Below are 19,095 nucleotides of genomic sequence, written 5' to 3'. Positions count from 1 at the left end.
CGAGAACAACACTGCTCACGTGTCATGTGTTCCTCTATTCACTTTTTTCTGTAGTCTCAAAGCATATTAAGTCCAGACAGTACATGTGGTTCTCTGTATTATGAAGCATTAAGACACATGGAAAGAATGCCTTTAAACTCTGCATTTAATAATCAAACTAATATGTAATAATGTAGTCAAATTGTACCTACCATTGTAGAAAAATCTTCATTTTGAGAGAAATAAAATAAGCTGCTGTTGGTTTAATGGAAATATTCTCTTGTATGTGTCTTTTTTATCTCTTTTATACTTTTATATCTGATTCCATTCAGTCAATATGAGTGTAGAGCAGAGTGAGATCTCTCACTCACATAACATATTTCACCACCATGTTTCAACCATGATACAGTACATTAATACTATCCAAGATGATTTCAGTCACTTTTTCTTGACTGTTCTGTATTGTATTTGATGTAAATGTGAGTACTGATTCAAGCTTAAAATAAACAGACATAACAGGTGAAACCAGCTCCTGAGATCTCATTTTAAAAAAGCAATATTATCAGTATTTTAATGACAAGTAAATAAGATGAACCTCATCTTTGTTTGATTAGTTTTATTTAAATTTTGCAAAACTGACATTTAGACAGATTATACATGCAGACATATGACTCAGAAAGAAATGGTGTGTTGTCTGCTTTTAGCCAATCAGAATCAAGTTCACCGTTCTTGCAGACTTGCTTTGAATCCAAGTGCATTATTGTGAAACTGTTTGAGCTGACACCAGCAAGATGACAAACGTAAAGACAGCCGGGCTCATCTTCATCTGTTTTGCGCTGCTTCACAGTGAGTTGGAAAACATTTGACAATCTACAAAATTAGCTTAATAAAAAGGGAGGATAATCTGTTAAGAGCTGGGAGACAGTAATGGTAATTAAAGAGGCTATTTGCATACTTATAGCTGAAATGATAATGCTTTATAAAACTTTACTTATTTGAAAGAAAATAGAAGCTGAACTAAAAACCAAATAAACTGGAAAACAGTGACATGTTTGTGTCTTTTCTCACTTTATATTCTTACATCAATAAGCAAGAGAGAATCTACTATATAAAATATAAAAAATACATAATATAGAAGAATTAAGAGTTTTATGGCACGTTAAAGAATACTGTCATGTGATACTTATGAACTCTTTTTATGTAAAACCCTAAAACAAAAAGTACCAAAAAGCCTAAAAGCATGTGGAATGAATAAATAAACAGTCTCTTCACTACCCACATTATGTAACCCAGCAAATAAAGCTGCGAGACAGCAAACGGTAGGCTATGTTTACTTAGAAAATGGCTAATTAGAGTCTACAGCCATATAACTCACTACTTTAGACTTGCTTTTTTTTTTTTGTTACTGTTTGTTTGCTTACTGTCTTTTTTAATTGTATGTGAAGTACTTTGTAACTTGTTTTGAACAGTGCTTTATAAAGATATAGTAATAATAATTATTATTACTATTATTATTATTATCATTATTATTGTTATTATTATTATTATTATTATTATTATTATTATTACTATTATTATTATTATATCTTTATATAGCACTGTTCAAAACAAGTTACAAAGTGCTTCACATACAATTAAAAAAGACAGTAAGCAAACAAACAGTAACAACATCATCATTATTATCATAACTATTATTATAATATGTAATGATGGTTATTAATGATGAATAAATCATCATTTATAATAATAATAATAATAATAATAATAATAATAATAATAATAATAATAATAATAATAATAATAATAATAATAATAATATGCTAATGTCTTTGTCAGGCCATAGGCTACTAAGGCACAGCGGTACTTTGAGCTAAAAACATCGACTAACATGTTCACAATGATAATACTAACATGTTGATGCTTAGCAGGTATAATATTTACTATGTTCACCATCTGAGTTCAGCGTTGGCGTGCCAATATTCACCATTAAGCACTTAACACAAAGTACAACTAAGCCTGATGGGCATCCAGTATGTCATTAGTTTGCAGTTATTTAGTCATAAACCAAAATATTGGACAAATTAATCTTGAGAGGAAGAAGAATGTTTGTACCATTTTTGGCAATTCAGTGGTTGTTGACACATTTTACTCATGGCTAAAAGTAGTTGAGCTGTAAACTGTAATTTAAAATCTAACTCACAAAGTTGACACAATGTTGGACTTTCATGTCACATAGAAGACGCACAACACAGAAAGTGAATAAAACAAAGAGGTGGTGTGCAGATCAAACTACATATTTTTAGAGTACAACAAAATAGCTCAGATTTTATTGTCATTTTGCTCATTGAATTTACACTAAGTTAATAATTAAATCACAAAGAACACATGAAAATGGATCAATTTCTGTACTATGTATCTGTTATGAAGCATTTTGTTGAAGAGTTCATAGTTACTCCATTCTGTAAATCATATAAAGATATTTATTTGAGCTGTCTCATGAATTTAGGTTTCTAATGTCTCTTTTTGATCTCAGGTTTTGTAGCAGCATTGAACTGCACCAGTCCGAGCCCTGAAGCCTTGCTTAATGCACTTGAGAAGGATTTATTTCCCAAAAAACTGGTGCGCCCAGTACAACACTTTTCAGATACAGTTAACATAACCATCAGTATCACTGTGGTGGGAATTTTAGGAGTGGTGAGTCCATGAATTACACAATCATCCATCCATGCCTGCACATAAACAATGCATAACTTTTTATATGAGTGAGTTTTATTCATCATCAATAACCATCATAAATATGTCTCATCTATAGCATGAAAAAGCCCAAACCCTGAAAACATTCATATGGCAAGTCCTGGTAAGTTTTCAGAGCACAGACAGAACATGAATTCATCCAGAAATTTGTCTAATCTCCTGTTAAACAAATTTGACGAGTTTCATTCTGAAAATGACAAAATCAAAATGTGGCTGAATCAAACAGAGAGAATTTCTCTTTATCCCACATGCCAGAATTTTACCAGTCTAAACTAAAAATTGCTTGTTATTATATATTGTATTGTATGTTAGGTTGGTAGCATTTTGTTTTTGAAATGAAACTCCTCATATTTTCTCTATTAAAGGATAAGGCTGTCAACAATCTATGGCATTAAAGGACCAAAACTAACAATGCATTAGTCCATCTTAGAGTAACTTTCCAACTTCCCTACCATCTGTGGCACTCAAGTCCATTGGATACTACTGAAGATGTACATCTTTAAAAACGGGATGGAAATACATAGTGTTTTTTATTTAAAGGGACAAAACTTTACTAAAACAGATGGACCCTAGATAAGAAAATATTACTCAAACAGGAGTACATAATACATTTCTTTTAGACTATTTTCAGCCGCAGATCTGGAGCATTAGTGAGTATTTACAACATCATGTGAGACAAGTGTCTGCATTCATTGTAATGAAGCAACATGTCACTTACAGTACAACTGTGTGGCTAATTGATGTGCTTTTAATAATGTTTGAGCTATAATAAAGGTCTATGGCACAGAGGAATAAGCTATTTCTGGCTTTGACAACACAGAAATACTTGTTAGGGTCCATATATTGTTGGTTTTGGTCTTTTTATGGGATTTGTCAAAATAAGACAAATGTAGAATATCAACACCCTTTAAATGAAAGTATATAGTGACACAGTTAAAATGGCTGGCATTTTCTAAGCTGTGCATCACATTTGTATTCTTCTGTCTATTGGAGGAGTGGGATATAGAGGGACTGAGCTGGGATGAGAAGGAATGTGGAACTAAAAGAGTCTCTGTCCCTCGGGAAAATCTTTGGATCCCAGACATCCACATCTCGGAGTTGTAAGTTTAAAAGATGTTGAGTCTGTAAACTTTTTCAAACTTCATTAGAAAACAAAAGGAACTGATAAACCTTAAAGTATCTGGTAGCACTTTTGTACAGTTTTAAAGCTGCTGTTTTGGCCATGGACATGTTTTTTTTTTTTTTCTTTTATGCTTCTTTTGATTAAATTGCCACGATCATACAAATATTGTAAACATTAAAGACAAAAACTGTGCCTGGTTTTAAATATACGGATGCTTAATTAATTATTAGTTAGAGAGTCAGTTATTAGATATAGTATTTAAGAGTATGTATGTGCAATTAAAATGTTTTTAATTCAATTCTGTTCTATTGCAGCATGGACGAGGACAAATCTCCCCAAACTCCCTATGTCTACTTATACAACACAGGTCGTGTTTTTGATGATAAGCCAGTCAGAGTGATCAGTTCGTGCCAATTAGGAATCTACACTTTCCCCTTCGATATCCAAAACTGCTCTCTGACCTTTGAACCCTATCTACACTTTGGTAAGCCTGCCTAGAAAACAACAACAAAAATAAATCTTCAAGTTCATCACACATTCAGTTTCATTATAATTATCACAGGTTTGTACTTACAGTACACTGGAAATAAATTGTCACTGGAGTGTGATTTTTTTTTTTTTTTGCAGTAATTATGCTTTTTTTTTTAAATGAAAACTGAAGGGTCACATAAAATTTCAGTAGTATTAAATAAATTCATTTAAATATCATCAGCCTTGAATTTCCATGAATTCAAGATTCAGTAGACTTTATTGCCATTTGCACAGGCACATGGTATATGCACATTAGAACTCTTGTTCGGTTCACTCAGTCAGGTTGACAAACAGAAACAAATTTACAATAATTAAATGTACGTTAAATTACAATTAATAAATAACAAGAGTAGTGAGGTCTGAGAGATATTAAATTATCTACAACAATTATTTACAGCACTTCTAATTAAGTACTGGAGCAGCAGTTGCAAGGAGGTATTGAGAAAGAACAGATATTGCACCACAGTGTAGGAGCAGTGTGTGTGTGTGTGTGTGTGTGTGTGTGTGTGTGTGTGTGTGTGTGTGTGTGTGTGTGTGTGTGTGTGTGTGTGTGTGTGTGTGCTAGGTGCTAGGAAAACACCAAAGAACCCACCTTTCACATTGACAACTTAGCTCTACACGTTTGCAGAAGACAACTAGCAACACTTCACAGAGTAGGCATCTAATATGAATAAAATTGTGTAAAATCTTATTCCAGCTGCTGATGTAAGAATGATTCAAGGCAGCACAGCTGCAGACATCCTGGAGGAGTCCAGAGAAGTGCTCCAGACCAATGGAGAGTGGGAACTTGCAGACATCAAAGTAGCTCCATCTACTCTGGTGTTAAAAGAGGCAAGCTACTCTGAGATCAAATACTTCGTAAGCATTTTTAACTATTTAACTTCAGATTCTGTATTCAAACAATGAATACTGGAGTTTTATTTTTTTAACATTACTTTCAAATCAATTGTGATACCTTAAAGAAACTATACATGTCATTATTATCTTATTAATTTTTCTGATTAAGTTTTATTTGTAGAAAAATAAGACTATCCGAGTGAAAACTTTGCAGTCTACTGTATGTGTTGCTTTCAAACCAGTCATCCTAGTGTGCCCAGTTCAGAGCAGGTAGCAGTCTACTACAGTGTCCTTTTGGATACCTCCAAGTCTGTTTGCAAAGTCTGAAATTAGCAAATTATTTATTTTTACAAAAGAATATTGTGACTACTATATTATGATGAAATTTTCAAGGCTAAAGACAACAGTAACAAATATGATGATTAATAAGAGGAGTCATACAGCAATAAGAAGATAGCACATGTCAAAACCAAGTAATTAAAAGAACCAAAATAAAACAGCCTCTTTAGCCAGTCCCTCCATGATTTTTTGTGATTATTTCAGCCAAAAATGTTTGATTTTGCAGGAATTTTCTCAAAAATTGCAATATAATTTGTGAAGTTTTATGTGCTCTTTTTGCGGGAATTGGGAAAATGATGCAATTTTTAAAAAAAAAAAAAACTACTACCAATGAAGAGTAATAAGTAATCACTTCCTTCGATAAAAAGTATAGTGCATATCACGGAAACAACTGTATTTCAATACCTATTTCTTATTTATTTCCTGAACTTAAGAATCATGGGCTCAAAGTTATATAAAAAGAAAATACTGTACTTGAGTTCCATTTATAGGCCTTTATTAAATAAACTTTCACCTCAACATAAGCACTGAATAATATCAATCAATAATGCCATTAAAATGAATCAATTAACATAAAAATATAGTTTTCCAGTCCGTCTTTGCTGTCTGAACAACGCATCAACTTGTATTCTTCAGACTAAATGAATGCAAACCAAAGGAAATGTGCATGTTAAATGAAAAAACTAAGTGCAATCTCATGTATACAATTCATGTATGAAACTACAGTTCAGCGTCCTCTGAGTCATATTCCATTTCCTCTCTCTGTGGAGTCGTTGGTTGTAGTACGAGAAAACCAAGGCCCGGAGGTTTTGGTTTGTAGTTGCTTCTGCCCTTGCTGAATGTGCGTTGTGCACAGCGATGATGTAAATTAATCCCAACATGAAATGTGACAATTGGTTCAAATGACAAGTGGTCTGTTGATGTGACCATTTCATGCGGAAAAGTTGCGGTAATTTAGCGAAACTGCAAGCTCTCACAAAAATTGCAGAGACTTCTTGAGTTTGCATTAATTATTGCGATCGCAAAATCATTATTTCCTGGAGAGACTGATTAGCAGCTCTATGACACTACACTAAGGCACAGCAGTACGCTAAGCAGTAGAAATGTTTGTTTGTACCAAATCTCACAGGAATCTAATAGTTGTGGAGATTTTAAAAAAGTCAACCTTATAGTGCCTCTAGGAGAAAAGTCAGGGGATCATCAAAGTCATTAGGATACATTGTCTGGGAACCATGAATATCTGTACAAAATTTTATGCTAATCCATCAAGTAGAAGTGAAAAATGTAATCGGCTTGTGAAGCTAGAGCTAAGAAGTTAATGTTGTTTTTTGTCATAGTGAAATAATGTAAATAGTGAACAAAAGGGGACCCTTGGGGAACGCCAATAGTTTGAGAGCCCAACAACAAAGCATACAGACATAAGGAAGGAGGTTTTATTAGCATGTGGTTGCCAATATTTTTCTTTGTCTTGTGTCTTGTCCCAAGGTCATTTTAAGACGTAGGCCAACCCTGTATGTGGTGAACCTCCTGATCCCCAGCGCCTTCCTCATCACATTGGACATTTTCAGTTTCCTGCTGCCTCCCCATAGTGTGGACAGATGCTCCTTCAAGATGACCCTCATCCTGGGCTACACAGTCTTCCTGCTCATCATGAATGACCTGCTACCTGTCACTGGGTATACAACACCTCTTTTGAGTGAGTGACACCTTTGATATTAGTAGATTTAATATTAGCCAAACTATAGCACTTAAAATGGAGGCCATGCTGTATCTTCTATATTTAGGTGAAGTGTTCCTTTTTGACCAAATGCCAGTGTTGCCTAATTAATACCTTGTCCTATACAATTTCTGTTGGGTCCCACCCTTGACAAATACAGTTTAACTTTCTTTTCTGCAGACGTTGTATTCTCTGTGAGTTTCGCTCTGATGGTGGCCAGCCTGTTGGAGACCATATTTATCACTAATATCCAGTTTAGCTCCAGCCAGTACAATGCGGTGCCTCACTGGGTCAGCATCCTTGTGCTGCGCTATCTAGCTGTGGTTGTTTTTCTCCCCCCGAAAAAGAAGAGTAACCGTGTCACTGTCTCCCTTCACCCACCAGCTAGAGGTACAATAATATTGTTGTTTATCTTATTTTATTTGTGTGACTGCTACTGCTACTATATCTCAGTTATCATTTTATATACAGCTTGTTTTTTTTAGTGAGATTAACGATGTAAGAAATGAGAAATGTTTGTTTAAGTTAATTTTGACCTTGGGAACAGTAGTTTGAAAAAATAATCTTAACTCAAGGTCCACTTAGTAGCTTATTCCTGAGCTTCTGACCACATGGTCTGCAGCAGTGAAATTCCTGGAAAGAACTACGTAATTTAGCACTAAATGGTGCATATGGGAATTAGAGATAAAGCTCCAAGGCAGTTGTGTTTAATTGTTTCAGATTTGTTTGTTTCCAGAGGAATTTCCTTCAAACAGTGGGTCCATTCAAACCAATGTACACATTTATTCATTATTCATTTATAGAAATCTAATTCTCCATATTTGTTGAACCGTTGAACTTGCAATCAATCATTTGGAAATGTAACAAGAACATGTAGGTACAACACCGTCTCCATTTTATATTTATTCTATATTTATACAGTCAAATCACATTGACCCATCCAGGAACCTGTCTATGAATTAACGGTTACAAACCGTGAATAAACAGTGAAAAGTGAAACTTATTCTTCTTATATTTGATAGGACCAAATGTTTAGTTAAAGAAACTAATTTATACAAATTACTTATTGAATTAGTTCATGTTTTATCAAATAAAAAATAGATAAATAAAAACATTCTTAAAATTGTATTAATTATGTAAAGTATATTTTCCATCATTTAATAACTTGTTACTTCATCATGTAAAAGCAAAAATTAAATAAATAGAAAAGATCAGACCTTGTATCTCAGGATCTTCCTTAGCAGATGGAGTTTACTGAATTGTCATGGAAATAGTTCAGTTGTCATCATGTGATGTGAATATGGGATCTCAGTAAGGGATGTATAACCACTTTTGTCACTAGATGACAACTAAACAAACTCAATCAACTGAAGAAGACCATACATATTTGAAAGCTCTAGAAAAAAACTACTGGATATTTGGGATTATTATTACTTTTTTATCGTTTCTTCTTTTTTCTGCTGAGGATATTTTTGTTTTTTGTTTTTTTACATTTTATGACAGGATGTCATTTTAATTTTTTTTATAAATTACTCCTTGTGCAAACATTTTGATTATCAGAATTAGTATTAGTACCAAGCTTTTTTTTTCACCTCATGTATCACCACATCATTCTAATCTTGCTTTTTCATATACCCAGCAATGAATACCAGCATCATCTCAGCAAATGATCTTCAGAGCATCTCTGGTTATACACCTTCAGTAACACCCCCTCTGGAGCCAGCCCTGCATGAACTGATGAAGCTGAGCAATGATCTCAGGGCCATCCGCCTCCAGATGGAAAACCACTTCAATGGAACCAAAATCTCACAGGAGTGGTGCATGATCGGTATAGTCATAGACCGCCTGCTGTTTGGAATGTACATTGTTTTCATCTTGGTCAGCTTTATTACCATCGCATGTATCTGGATGTTGAGTAACTCATACGTAAAGTAGATTGACTTGGCTGGAGAGTAAAATCACACAGTTATGTTGATCACTAGCAAAGGTTTGAATGAGCGAATAGTTAATGAAATTAGTGATGACATGTAGTTTTTCTTGGTGGTCTTAGTAGTTCTGGTAGAAAATTAACCCATTAATTTCCCCTGACCCTGACTAATTCCACCCAAACTTTGAGACTCGGAGAAAAACATAACTTACATTACTTTATATTTTGTTTTGTGCGAATCCTCGTTTCCCCAAATCTCTGCAATGGAGCTGGTGAGTGCAAAGTTAGCATGACACATAAAGCTACAATGGCCACATCTAGGTTGAAATAAACCAGAATTTACCTTTAATACTTATTAATATCAAAACTTTCAGGCAATGCTTTGTCTCTGCCTTCATGATCATCAAAGACCAGAGGGAACTTTGTACCAAAAATACTAACTTTGAAAGTCACCCACATGATTTAACTTTTTCAGACAGCTGAAGACTTACAGTATATTAACTTCAGATTAGATATGAAATATTGGATTTGGATTTTTTTTTGAAGAGAACGAGGATTGTGTATTATTTACATCACTTACATTGGAAGTGCATTAGGAAGGGATCCCTTAATGGCCCTTTACACACAAGGAATGATTGTAGCAAGCAAAACCTGTTTAACTGTTAATGTGCACCTGAATATTGTAAGACAGACTTGGATGATTGTGAACCTTTCCTTTAACTGATATTTATTGTTTTCAGCACTCTGAGGTCAATGTATTTTACCTTATTTTAAGTTTCAGTATGATTCCTAGGAGGGATTCTGAAATGCTTAATATAGACTCTATATTTTGATGTGTCATGTGCGCACAGATTGTAACTCCCATAGGTGGAGGTGTTGAAAAATAAAATGGATGAGTGGTTACTGAAGGTGTTAAACAACAACTCTTGTTTCCTGTGTGTGTTTTTAATCTAGGTCTGTCTGAAGATACTACAATTTTGTGTGTGTATGTTTTGTATTTCTTTTCATTTATATGATGATATATATGAGGCTTGAATGTCTTCTAAAGAATAGAGAGATCCATCAAAGTGGATTTTTTTAGGGTTCTCATCACCTCTTTAATGAAGTCCTTGCAGGTAAAAAGTTACTTTTAGGTTTAAAATAATCGATAAAGTAATACAAGTGTAAATGAGTCTGTTCACTTATCTGCAATTTCAGATGCAAGTTTGAAAAAACACCTATGTAGACTTGAGGCTACATCTATAACCTTAGTAGATGATGGGGCACAAAAACACATTTGTCATCTGTCTGTTTGTGTGTTCATGCTTATTAATGGTAAATACAGTAGAAGTGATCAAGTATGTGTGTGTATTTATAGGGATTCACCTCATATTTGGGGACAAAAAAGCAAACCACTAAATTTTAGGTTTAAGACTTACGGTTAAGGTTAGATTTGGTTAAGGGTTGGGGTAAGAGATGTTGTGGTTGTGGTTAAGGTTCAAGTAAATCTCCAGAGACTTTATATGAGCCAATGCGAAAACAAGTGTGTGTGCATGTACTCTGGCAGTAGGAGCTATCTTTGCTTTACAAATGATTAGATCGGTGGTCATGAAGGATTAATATTTTGGTCCGGCAGACACATCCAGCATGTGTTCGTCACAGCAGAGGATCACCCTCATCTCAGGTTTACTCTTAATGTCAGGTAATAATGACTGACTTGTATTCATTTATTTTCTTTATGTATGCGTCAGATTGTCTTGACTCAGGCATTTTGTAGCTCTGCTACTGAAAACTTTCTCTTCCTTCTCATGTGAGTAATAAGCAGTGCTGTCACTATATGTCACTGTAATGGTTTATCCTGGCAGTTTCAGGTTTACCCTTATGGTGTGATGATATAATTGTCATCTTTTCTGTTTTGCCTATGCAACTTTGAATTGACTTCTGTTTTTGCATGTGATATTGTATCTCTAGGTACATTTATCTGTCCAACACATCTTTCTTGAAGTGCTGAATTCAAAATTAATCTTCCAACTAATTAGAGTAATGAATCATAATATATTATTTTTCTAAGGAACATGTTCAAATAATTAGATGTAACAGGATGTCCTTATGACAAGTCAGTCATCACAATGCATTTGCCCTATGCTACATAATAAATGTTTAATTTTCAATTAATGTCCAAATTATCAATAATAATTAATATGTTTATTAACCTTTAAACCTCCCCTTCTCTCTCTACTCTCCCTATTTAGTAAAGGCATAAAAAGTCTCTGCCAAAAAAAAAATTTTTTTTGAAGACGCTTCACTCACCCACTCCTTTTTTGTCAGTGTCTCTATGTTACAGTAAACTGTCCTGTAAAGAAGGCCACGGTGGTCCAACCCATGAGTCCATGCAGGCTGTGTTTGATCTTAAGTCCTTCAGGCCGGCTGTGAACCTCAGTAATCCCACCATAGCCAACATCTCCTTCACGCTGTATGCTGTCCTGGGGGTGGTGAGTTAGCCAATTCACAATTTATTTATTTATAGGCAAGAGAAGAGAGAGTTTCCACACTGTCCTTTTACTAAAGATATAACGTTTTAGGTAAAACATTGAGCATGTTTTGCAAGTAAAAGGACAGTGTGCAGGAATTCTCTCTTCTCTTGCCGATGGACATTTCCTCCTATGCACCTGCCTACAAGAAACTGATGGTGTAAATGAGCCTTTACAGTTACAATTTATTTATCCAAAAAAAAAAAATACCAGGATTACCTAAATGCAGCTGCAGTGCAGAGGACCTCCACTAGGAAGTAATTTAGAAGCAAACAGGCTTACAACAACAAGGTTTAAATATGCATCACTGACAATTTGTATTGATAATTATTTTTCTGTATCATTATAAAAACATACTGTAGCTTGACTTGACTCTGACATGGTTTAACAGGTAACAATCGGCTTCACATGAGGTTTACCCATGTTGTTTACTGTATTTCAGAATGAGAAGACCCAGATACTCACTACTTTCCTGTGGCTGAGACTGGTAAGTGGCATTGAAAGGCATAATCATGTAATAATGCTTAGGATAAACTGTAATGCAAAACTTGTTTTTGAAAAAGACTTTGGATAAAAACACTCTCACACACCTATCCTTTCAACCTCCTGGAAGCAGTTGTTAATGGGAGTATGGAAAGGTTTTTTGTGACTTTTGACATTTTTCAGACTCTCTTTCTGGACTTACCACTTTCTAACATTATAAGAGCCAGTATTTACTACATTAACAGAGAACATCTGCTGTTTTGAATTTATAAATGTCAGTCCAATATGGTAGTGTAAAGTGTACTGAAGATAAATAATTTAAAATATTTGTTTACAGTGAGCATGGTTACAGCTTTGCAAATATTTTAAGATTATCAAAATGTGACGGTGAATTATTCCTGATTAATTTGTTGCAGTACTGGAACCATGAGTTCCTGGTTTGGGACCCTGATGAGTGTGACGGCATCACCAGGATTTCTCTCCCTGTGAAGGAACTCTGGTCTCCAGACATCATCATCTATGAGTTGTAAGTTCTCCAGTTATATTTTCCTTTTTTGATGGATCCTTGAGGGTCACATACACAGAAACAAAACAGCTTGTTTTACTCAGCTGTAAAGGCACACCGCTGTTAACTCTAGGTCTATGAGGTCTAGCCTACTATTGGTTAATGTTGATGCCCTGACAGACAATCTAGAAGCCCAAATATAAAAACTGCTGTGTCCTGATCCTGTGAAGCATTTACATCAAACATATTCATCAGTCCCAGAAGCTACACTGGTTGCGCAAAATTGTCATCTCTGGGGATTTGCATTGCTCATTCTCAAGGGAAACCACAGCCAACAGTGTATTTTTTCCCTGAGCACAAAGAGGTCTGCTACTGGTTGCAGTAACTCCAATGAGTTTCAGAGTTTCAATGGGCTGGGGTCATCCTCTGGACATTATGTCAGTGTTGAAGAAAAGAAGCATGCCGAGCCCTCAGAGAGTTACAGTAATGTTTTTTTCAGATCTGGGATGGAGATGCACAGAATTTGAATCACATTCCAAAATGGCTTACAGTATTTACCATATCCAGAACCAGAAAGTCAGGGGAAGTAGTTGATCTTAGTGAGTGCAAAACTGCTTTGGGTTACATCTATTAGCTTTTTTAATGTCAAATCATTTTCTCTGTAAAACAATGTCAGAAAACCCAGCATGCAAAGCTGAAAGAGCAAAAAAAGTATGAATTTTCCACATGATTTTACCTCATATTTTAATTTCCCCATAGGACTCATTCTCAGCTCATTGTGTTTTTCTGTGATTGTGTTTCTGCTTCTTTTACTGCATCTTCACACCTGCACCCTCCAGTGTGGATGATGATGTCTCCCAAGCATGTCCTTTCGTCTACATCAACCACACAGGTCACATTCGTTGGGACAGGATGCTCCGACTTGTTTCAGCCTGCAACCTGGAGATCTTCAGTTTTCCTTTTGATGTGCAGAATTGCACATTTACTTTTGGCTCCTACATGCACACCAGTAAGAACAGACTTCTTCACATTCACAAAATCATACAGTCATAAACTCATCTAGTCATAGGCTACTGAACCTAAAGTTGGCTCAATAGTGGCAAAGGGTCAAAAAATGGGAACTTCTACAGAAAATCTTTATGTAATAAGTCAGACTCACTCAGCCTTTAGCTAACTAGGCTATATATTTAGGTTAGCTTAGATTGTACTGTAAATCTAGTCAGCTAGCTTTCCTCTCTCATTGTGTGCCTCTCCTTCACAGTAAGGGATGTGAGGGTGAGCCCAGCCCTGACCTTTAAAGAGATGTCTGGAAACTCAAAGCGTTACTTGGAGGCCAGTGGAGAGTGGGAACTTGTGGACATACTGGGAGAAACCTCCATCCTCCAGTTTGGGATCGATGAGTGGGACATCATCACTTTCTGGGTTAGGAATGCAGGGTGTTGCTTTTCACGCTCTGTAAACACACCCCACTACCTCCAACCGAAGTGAACGCTAGATTACTGGGAACACTGAGTGGTGCACACTTGGACCAGCGTCAGCTACTTTAGCTAATTTGTGCTAAGAGGGCAGGTATCACAATCAAGTAACATTAAACTTACAGAAACATTGCAACAATAGTCCAACTCAGTGCAAGTCCCGGTCGGGGAGAGCAGCATGTGAGTGAACATTGATCACAGCTATCAATCAATGCCCACACAGCAGACATCAAAGCTATTGTAAGTCTTCAAATCTTATTAACGGAGCAATAATTTCCAAAATGACCACCAGCACACTTATTAGAGGGCCTGAATTTGGCAATTGTGACCATAATGACTTGTTGAAAAAATGATTGACTAAGCATTTGTAGAGAGAAGTTGACGCTTTTTGAATGGGAGTCAATTGGAGCCAGCATCTAGCGACCTTCGGTGGCATTGCACTTTAAGGTACTTCTGCATTTGCTTTAACCTCAAGCCGTGGTAGTTGCCACTTGGTTTGATACTTTAGGTTAAGGGGGTGTTTTTAATACATAGGCTACTGTTGTCAACCCATAAATTAGTCTTCACTTCATAAAGATGCATCTAAACTGGACATCCCTTCCTCGTTTACTAGGTGGTCATAAAGCGCCGTCCAGTGCTCTACGTGGTCAACCTGCTGATCCCCAGCTCTTTCCTCATGCTCATCGACATCCTGTCGTTCTACCTGCCCCCCCACAGTGTGGACCGCGCCTCCTTCAAAATGACCCTCATCCTGGGCTACACTGTCTTCCTGCTCATCATGAACGACCTGCTGCCCAGTACAGCAAATGGCACGCCCATCATAGGTCAGAGGTGGTAATGTGTAGAGGTGACATAACCCAGGCATGAACACAGCCTGGATTAAGGGTTATACCATCACTAACATCATTATAATCCACAATGTGAATCAGTTTCCTTAAAAGTGCACTACACAATATTTTCATATTAACAATGGATCAAATGACTATGTGTTATTTGAAAGGATAACCCCACAGAGAATTGTGACCTAACTGTGCAGTTTCCCTCAGATATATGGAGCATTTTTGCACCTTTATTTGCATTTAGCAGCTAAAAGGAGACTGAATATCAGACTCGTGTTCATCAGATTGCAAGACACACAAATCCAGATGAAACCTAATGTCTGCTGGATGTGTAAAAAAGCACCTGTTCCAATAACTTCACATGTTTCTAGTAACTTCAGAACGTGATGATAGTGGTGTTTTTATAGTTTGTTCCACTGCCCCCAAATGGCCAAATCAATTAATGCAGCTTTAAGTTTTTTCCCCTTTGCTTTAGTGAAATTGATTTTTAAAAACACTGTCCAGCTTTCTGAAATTGCAACAGACAACAGACACAGAGATAATTACTGAAAGTAATCAATATGGTCAGATTACAAATCTGGCTGAGATTTTTCAGAGTTTTTCCAACATTCATTGTTCAATAATTCAGTTTTTACATCCCAAAATTCTCATGCCCCAAGCAACTACATGTGCCACATAGATGTTTAAGTGTGGGTTTCAGGATAAAAGGGACTGATATGAATTAATTGTATGAAATATATAATATAATGCAAACCTGTTTATTTATGCATAAAACATACATTTTAGAAATCTCCTGTAATGGCTATCGAACTCAAAAGCAACACCCACATGAGGTATCTCACTTTAGTTTTTCTTCACTAGATTCTATACCTGTCATCTCTGTATTGGTTCTGATGCCACACTGCTGCTTAAAGTCATCCCAACATGTAAAGGCAGCACCCAAATCTACCCATATTATTGCACCGCTTTTCACTATATTAACATGTTTTGCTTTGGGGCAATAGCAGTATAACACATTTTTAGGGACTGCTGAAGACAGGCAGTGAAGCCAGTTTTGCAGAGCTAGAAAAAAAAACAGCCTGGCTAGTTATAAAAGACACCATTACAACTTCTAGTGATGAGGCTATACCATAGTGTGTTTTTGTCAAAAACACAGTACAATCTTGAAAAAAAAATTTGTAAGCCAGAAATTTGAGTACTTTGCAAAAGAAATCAATGGATCTGGACCATATCTGGACCATATGCTATGGTCGCTTTCTGCTTTGGGAGACAACTGAAAATGAAAAATCTTAAAATATTGTGCGCATGGTCTCTTAAATGTGTATCATTCAATCTTTCAATTCAGGTATCTATTTCTCCGTGTGTCTGGCCCTCATGGTAATCAGTCTACTGGAGACCGTCATCATTACTAATGTTCTCCACCACAACTCCATGAAATTCCAAGAGGTTCCGCACTGGGTGAGGGTGGTTGTCCTCAAGCACATAGCCAACCTCATCTGTTACCGCTGGCAGGAGGACATCCAGCCTCCTTCTATACCTCAAAAGGATAAACCTGAAAGCTTGAACGGTTCAGGCCTGTCCATCCAACCAGTCAGCCAGACACCTGACCAGCATCCAAACAGCAATGCTGGTAATTGAATATTGAATATTGTCAATACTTTTGCCAACCATAGCTGCTCAGTGCTGATCTTGAAAATACTAGAGGCAATTGGAGATTTTAATAGAGTTCATCTATTTAAAAAATCTGCTGATGGGAAACGTCTGTAGCCCCATCCAAGAGCAATCAGCTATGTAAACAGGATGTAGCATCACGCACTGTAACAGAACTTCCAACTTCAACTGCTAATTAGTAAATGTAGGTATGACTTTGTGTTATTTATATATACACAAATATAGAGATATGGTTAATGTTAGCCACCTAGTAGTATTCATACAGTTTAGCCTGAAAAGGAAGTATGATAGCACTGACCTAATTTATGTTATCTGGTCATTTTTTCATTGGTGTAATGTTTTGTAATTTGAGGTATATTGTGTTGTTTTTGTGAAATGTAATCTAAAATCTCCCCATTTTACATTATTAACAGGTGTTCAGTATAGGTACAAACAAATCTTTAACACTGAATCTTCAAACTGACCTGACTATACTGAATAGCCATTGTCACCAACTGAATCAGCAGCTTTTAGTAGTGGTGTTGCCCTCACTGGTGACTGAGAGCAGCAATGTTAGCTCAGCCGTGATGCACAGTACGTTGTTAAAAGCTTATTAAGAGGCAGCAAAGCCATATAACCATATTTACTACTGTTCGAAATAGGTGTCTTCTGAGCTATTAACAGCAGTACATGTATAGACCTAATTTTGTACATATCTGAACTTAACAGCAACTGGCAACAGACTGTATGAACAAAATATATGATATATATATATATATATATATATATATATATATATATATATATACAGCGCATATACAGCGGTATGAACTGTTTGTTTTCTTTTGTTTATTATCCTTTCATAAATACCTTTGTGTCTGTGGCAATTGTCAGACAAATACAGCAACGACAAAAGATATTTCTGTTAAAGACAGACATCAAACAGTGCAGATCATGCTGAGCTAACCGTTGTTATTTGGTCATTTAGTCTAACGTTATTGGAATAACATTTTGTAATTTAAGGTATACTGTGTTTCTGTGAAATGTGTTTCTTATAACCTCTTTTCCTCTTCAATCTAAATGGGTCAGATATTAGCAAGCTAATGTTAGCTTTGCCAGTTGGTTCATTCAGCTAGTTTACACAACATTTCCACCTGTCAGTTGGTAGGTGTAAATATTTAATGACAACTAGTCTTTACGTAAGAACTAGTTTGTGTGGAGCAACTGGTTTTAGTTTAGTGATGCGTAAATCTCCATTCAGGTCTACGTCATAACTAGACTAAGTTTGAACTTAGGCTACGGACTGGTACAGCCACCTTATGTTCCTGATATGCATACTTTTAACCTACTCTACTGTACTATTTAACTGTGATCCCTCATGTCGCCACTCCTCTGCCAGGTACAGCAACTCTGCCCGAACTGCAACAGATCTGCCTGTACCTGAGCGATCTTCGTGCCCATCTCACCTCACTGCAGAAGGAGAGCGAGCTGCAGGACCAGTGGTGTCACGTTGGATACGTCCTCGACTTCCTGCTCTTCCGCATCTATCTGCTGCTGATCTCCTGCTACGCTCTGGTCATCATCTCCATGTGGTGCATCTGGATCAGTCAGTCCTAACTGAAGAGGGGAACAATATGAACCAGGGCTGCAATAAATTCAGTGAAGGGTGCCTACATTAAATTTGTATAAGTAGAAAGCAAAACAAGGCCTCTGCCAATGGTTATCAGTTATCACTTCTGTAATGTTTGTTTAAAGTTTGTTTTCTGGGTTTGATTTTTCAGAAAAAAATAACATGTACATACAGTACTACCCCTTTTGAAGTCATGGAGGATGGACCAAAAAGTAAATGCAGTATGGGGGTTTTGGAACAATGACTGTATAATCATTATCATCATCATCATCATCATCATCATCAACAACAACAAGAATATTTACAGTTCCCATACCTTATTTGCTGCTTTTGATGTGCCACCAAACACCCCAACTCACTTAACCCCTGACCCCCTCCTCCTGTCAGAAATTATGATTTGTTTGTTTGTTTTTTCAGCAAAAAAACAAAAAATATTAGTCACCCTAAATTTCTCTGTCACACAATGGAACCAGATCATTGTCACCACCAACCAAAAATATTGGTTGCAATGTCAACATTCAGTGCTGTCAATCTTTTTACACTCTGCCTACCAGCTTTTTAAAAAATGTTTTCAGTTGCTTAGAAATGTATGTGCAGTTCATCTGGCTTTTGACCACATCATACCACCTGATAAGGTGTTAAATGGCATTTGTCTGAACACTGATTCAGGTGAAACATAGTTTCGGATGCTGCTAGATTTTAGTGCAACTTTTGATAGTGTTTACCATAAAATATACAATAAAAGAGAGAGCAGCAGGTAAGATTATCTGGTGCAGTTGTCAGTTGGTCGAAGTCA

At 36.2% G+C, this 19,095-nt stretch overlaps 2 protein-coding genes across 2 annotated transcripts; both read left to right on the top strand.

Moving 5' to 3' along the window:
- Positions 1-770: 770 nt before the first annotated feature.
- LOC121900549 (5-hydroxytryptamine receptor 3A-like) lies at positions 771-9,215 on the top strand. The gene is made up of 9 exons (XM_042416962.1): positions 771-825; positions 2,513-2,673; positions 2,792-2,836; positions 3,727-3,833; positions 4,171-4,340; positions 5,085-5,245; positions 7,049-7,259; positions 7,461-7,670; positions 8,920-9,215. The coding sequence occupies exons 1-9, from the start codon at positions 771-773 to the stop codon at positions 9,213-9,215; spliced, it is 1,416 nt and encodes a 471-aa protein (XP_042272896.1).
- A 1,618-nt stretch (positions 9,216-10,833) lies between these two features.
- On the top strand, positions 10,834-18,993 carry LOC121900548 (5-hydroxytryptamine receptor 3A-like). Its single transcript, XM_042416960.1, has 9 exons — positions 10,834-10,883; positions 11,531-11,678; positions 12,160-12,204; positions 12,617-12,726; positions 13,545-13,714; positions 13,967-14,127; positions 14,794-15,004; positions 16,365-16,649; positions 18,069-18,993. The coding sequence occupies exons 1-9, from the start codon at positions 10,834-10,836 to the stop codon at positions 18,284-18,286; spliced, it is 1,398 nt and encodes a 465-aa protein (XP_042272894.1). The 3' UTR covers positions 18,287-18,993.
- Positions 18,994-19,095: the final 102 nt, after the last annotated feature.

The sequence above is a fragment of the Thunnus maccoyii genome, chromosome 7 (assembly GCF_910596095.1).
Source record: "Thunnus maccoyii chromosome 7, fThuMac1.1, whole genome shotgun sequence".
Lineage (NCBI taxonomy): Eukaryota > Metazoa > Chordata > Actinopteri > Scombriformes > Scombridae > Thunnus > Thunnus maccoyii.
This window is presented reverse-complemented; position numbering and strand designations above follow the sequence as displayed.

Bases quoted from the DNA above. Each gene is read 5' to 3' on its own strand.
- LOC121900548 (XM_042416960.1), top strand. From the start codon at position 10,834: ATGTGTTCGTCACAGCAGAGGATCACCCTCATCTCAGGTTTACTCTTA. The intron at 12,727-13,544 runs GTAAGTTCTCCA...TGCACCCTCCAG, and splicing joins GACATCATCATCTATGAGTT to TGTGGATGATGATGTCTCCC. The intron at 14,128-14,793 runs GTTAGGAATGCA...CTCGTTTACTAG, and splicing joins GGGACATCATCACTTTCTGG to GTGGTCATAAAGCGCCGTCC.
- LOC121900549 (XM_042416962.1), top strand. From the start codon at position 771: ATGACAAACGTAAAGACAGCCGGGCTCATCTTCATCTGTTTTGCGCTG. The intron at 2,674-2,791 runs GTGAGTCCATGA...TCTCATCTATAG, and splicing joins TGGTGGGAATTTTAGGAGTG to CATGAAAAAGCCCAAACCCT. The intron at 4,341-5,084 runs GTAAGCCTGCCT...ATCTTATTCCAG, and splicing joins TGAACCCTATCTACACTTTG to CTGCTGATGTAAGAATGATT.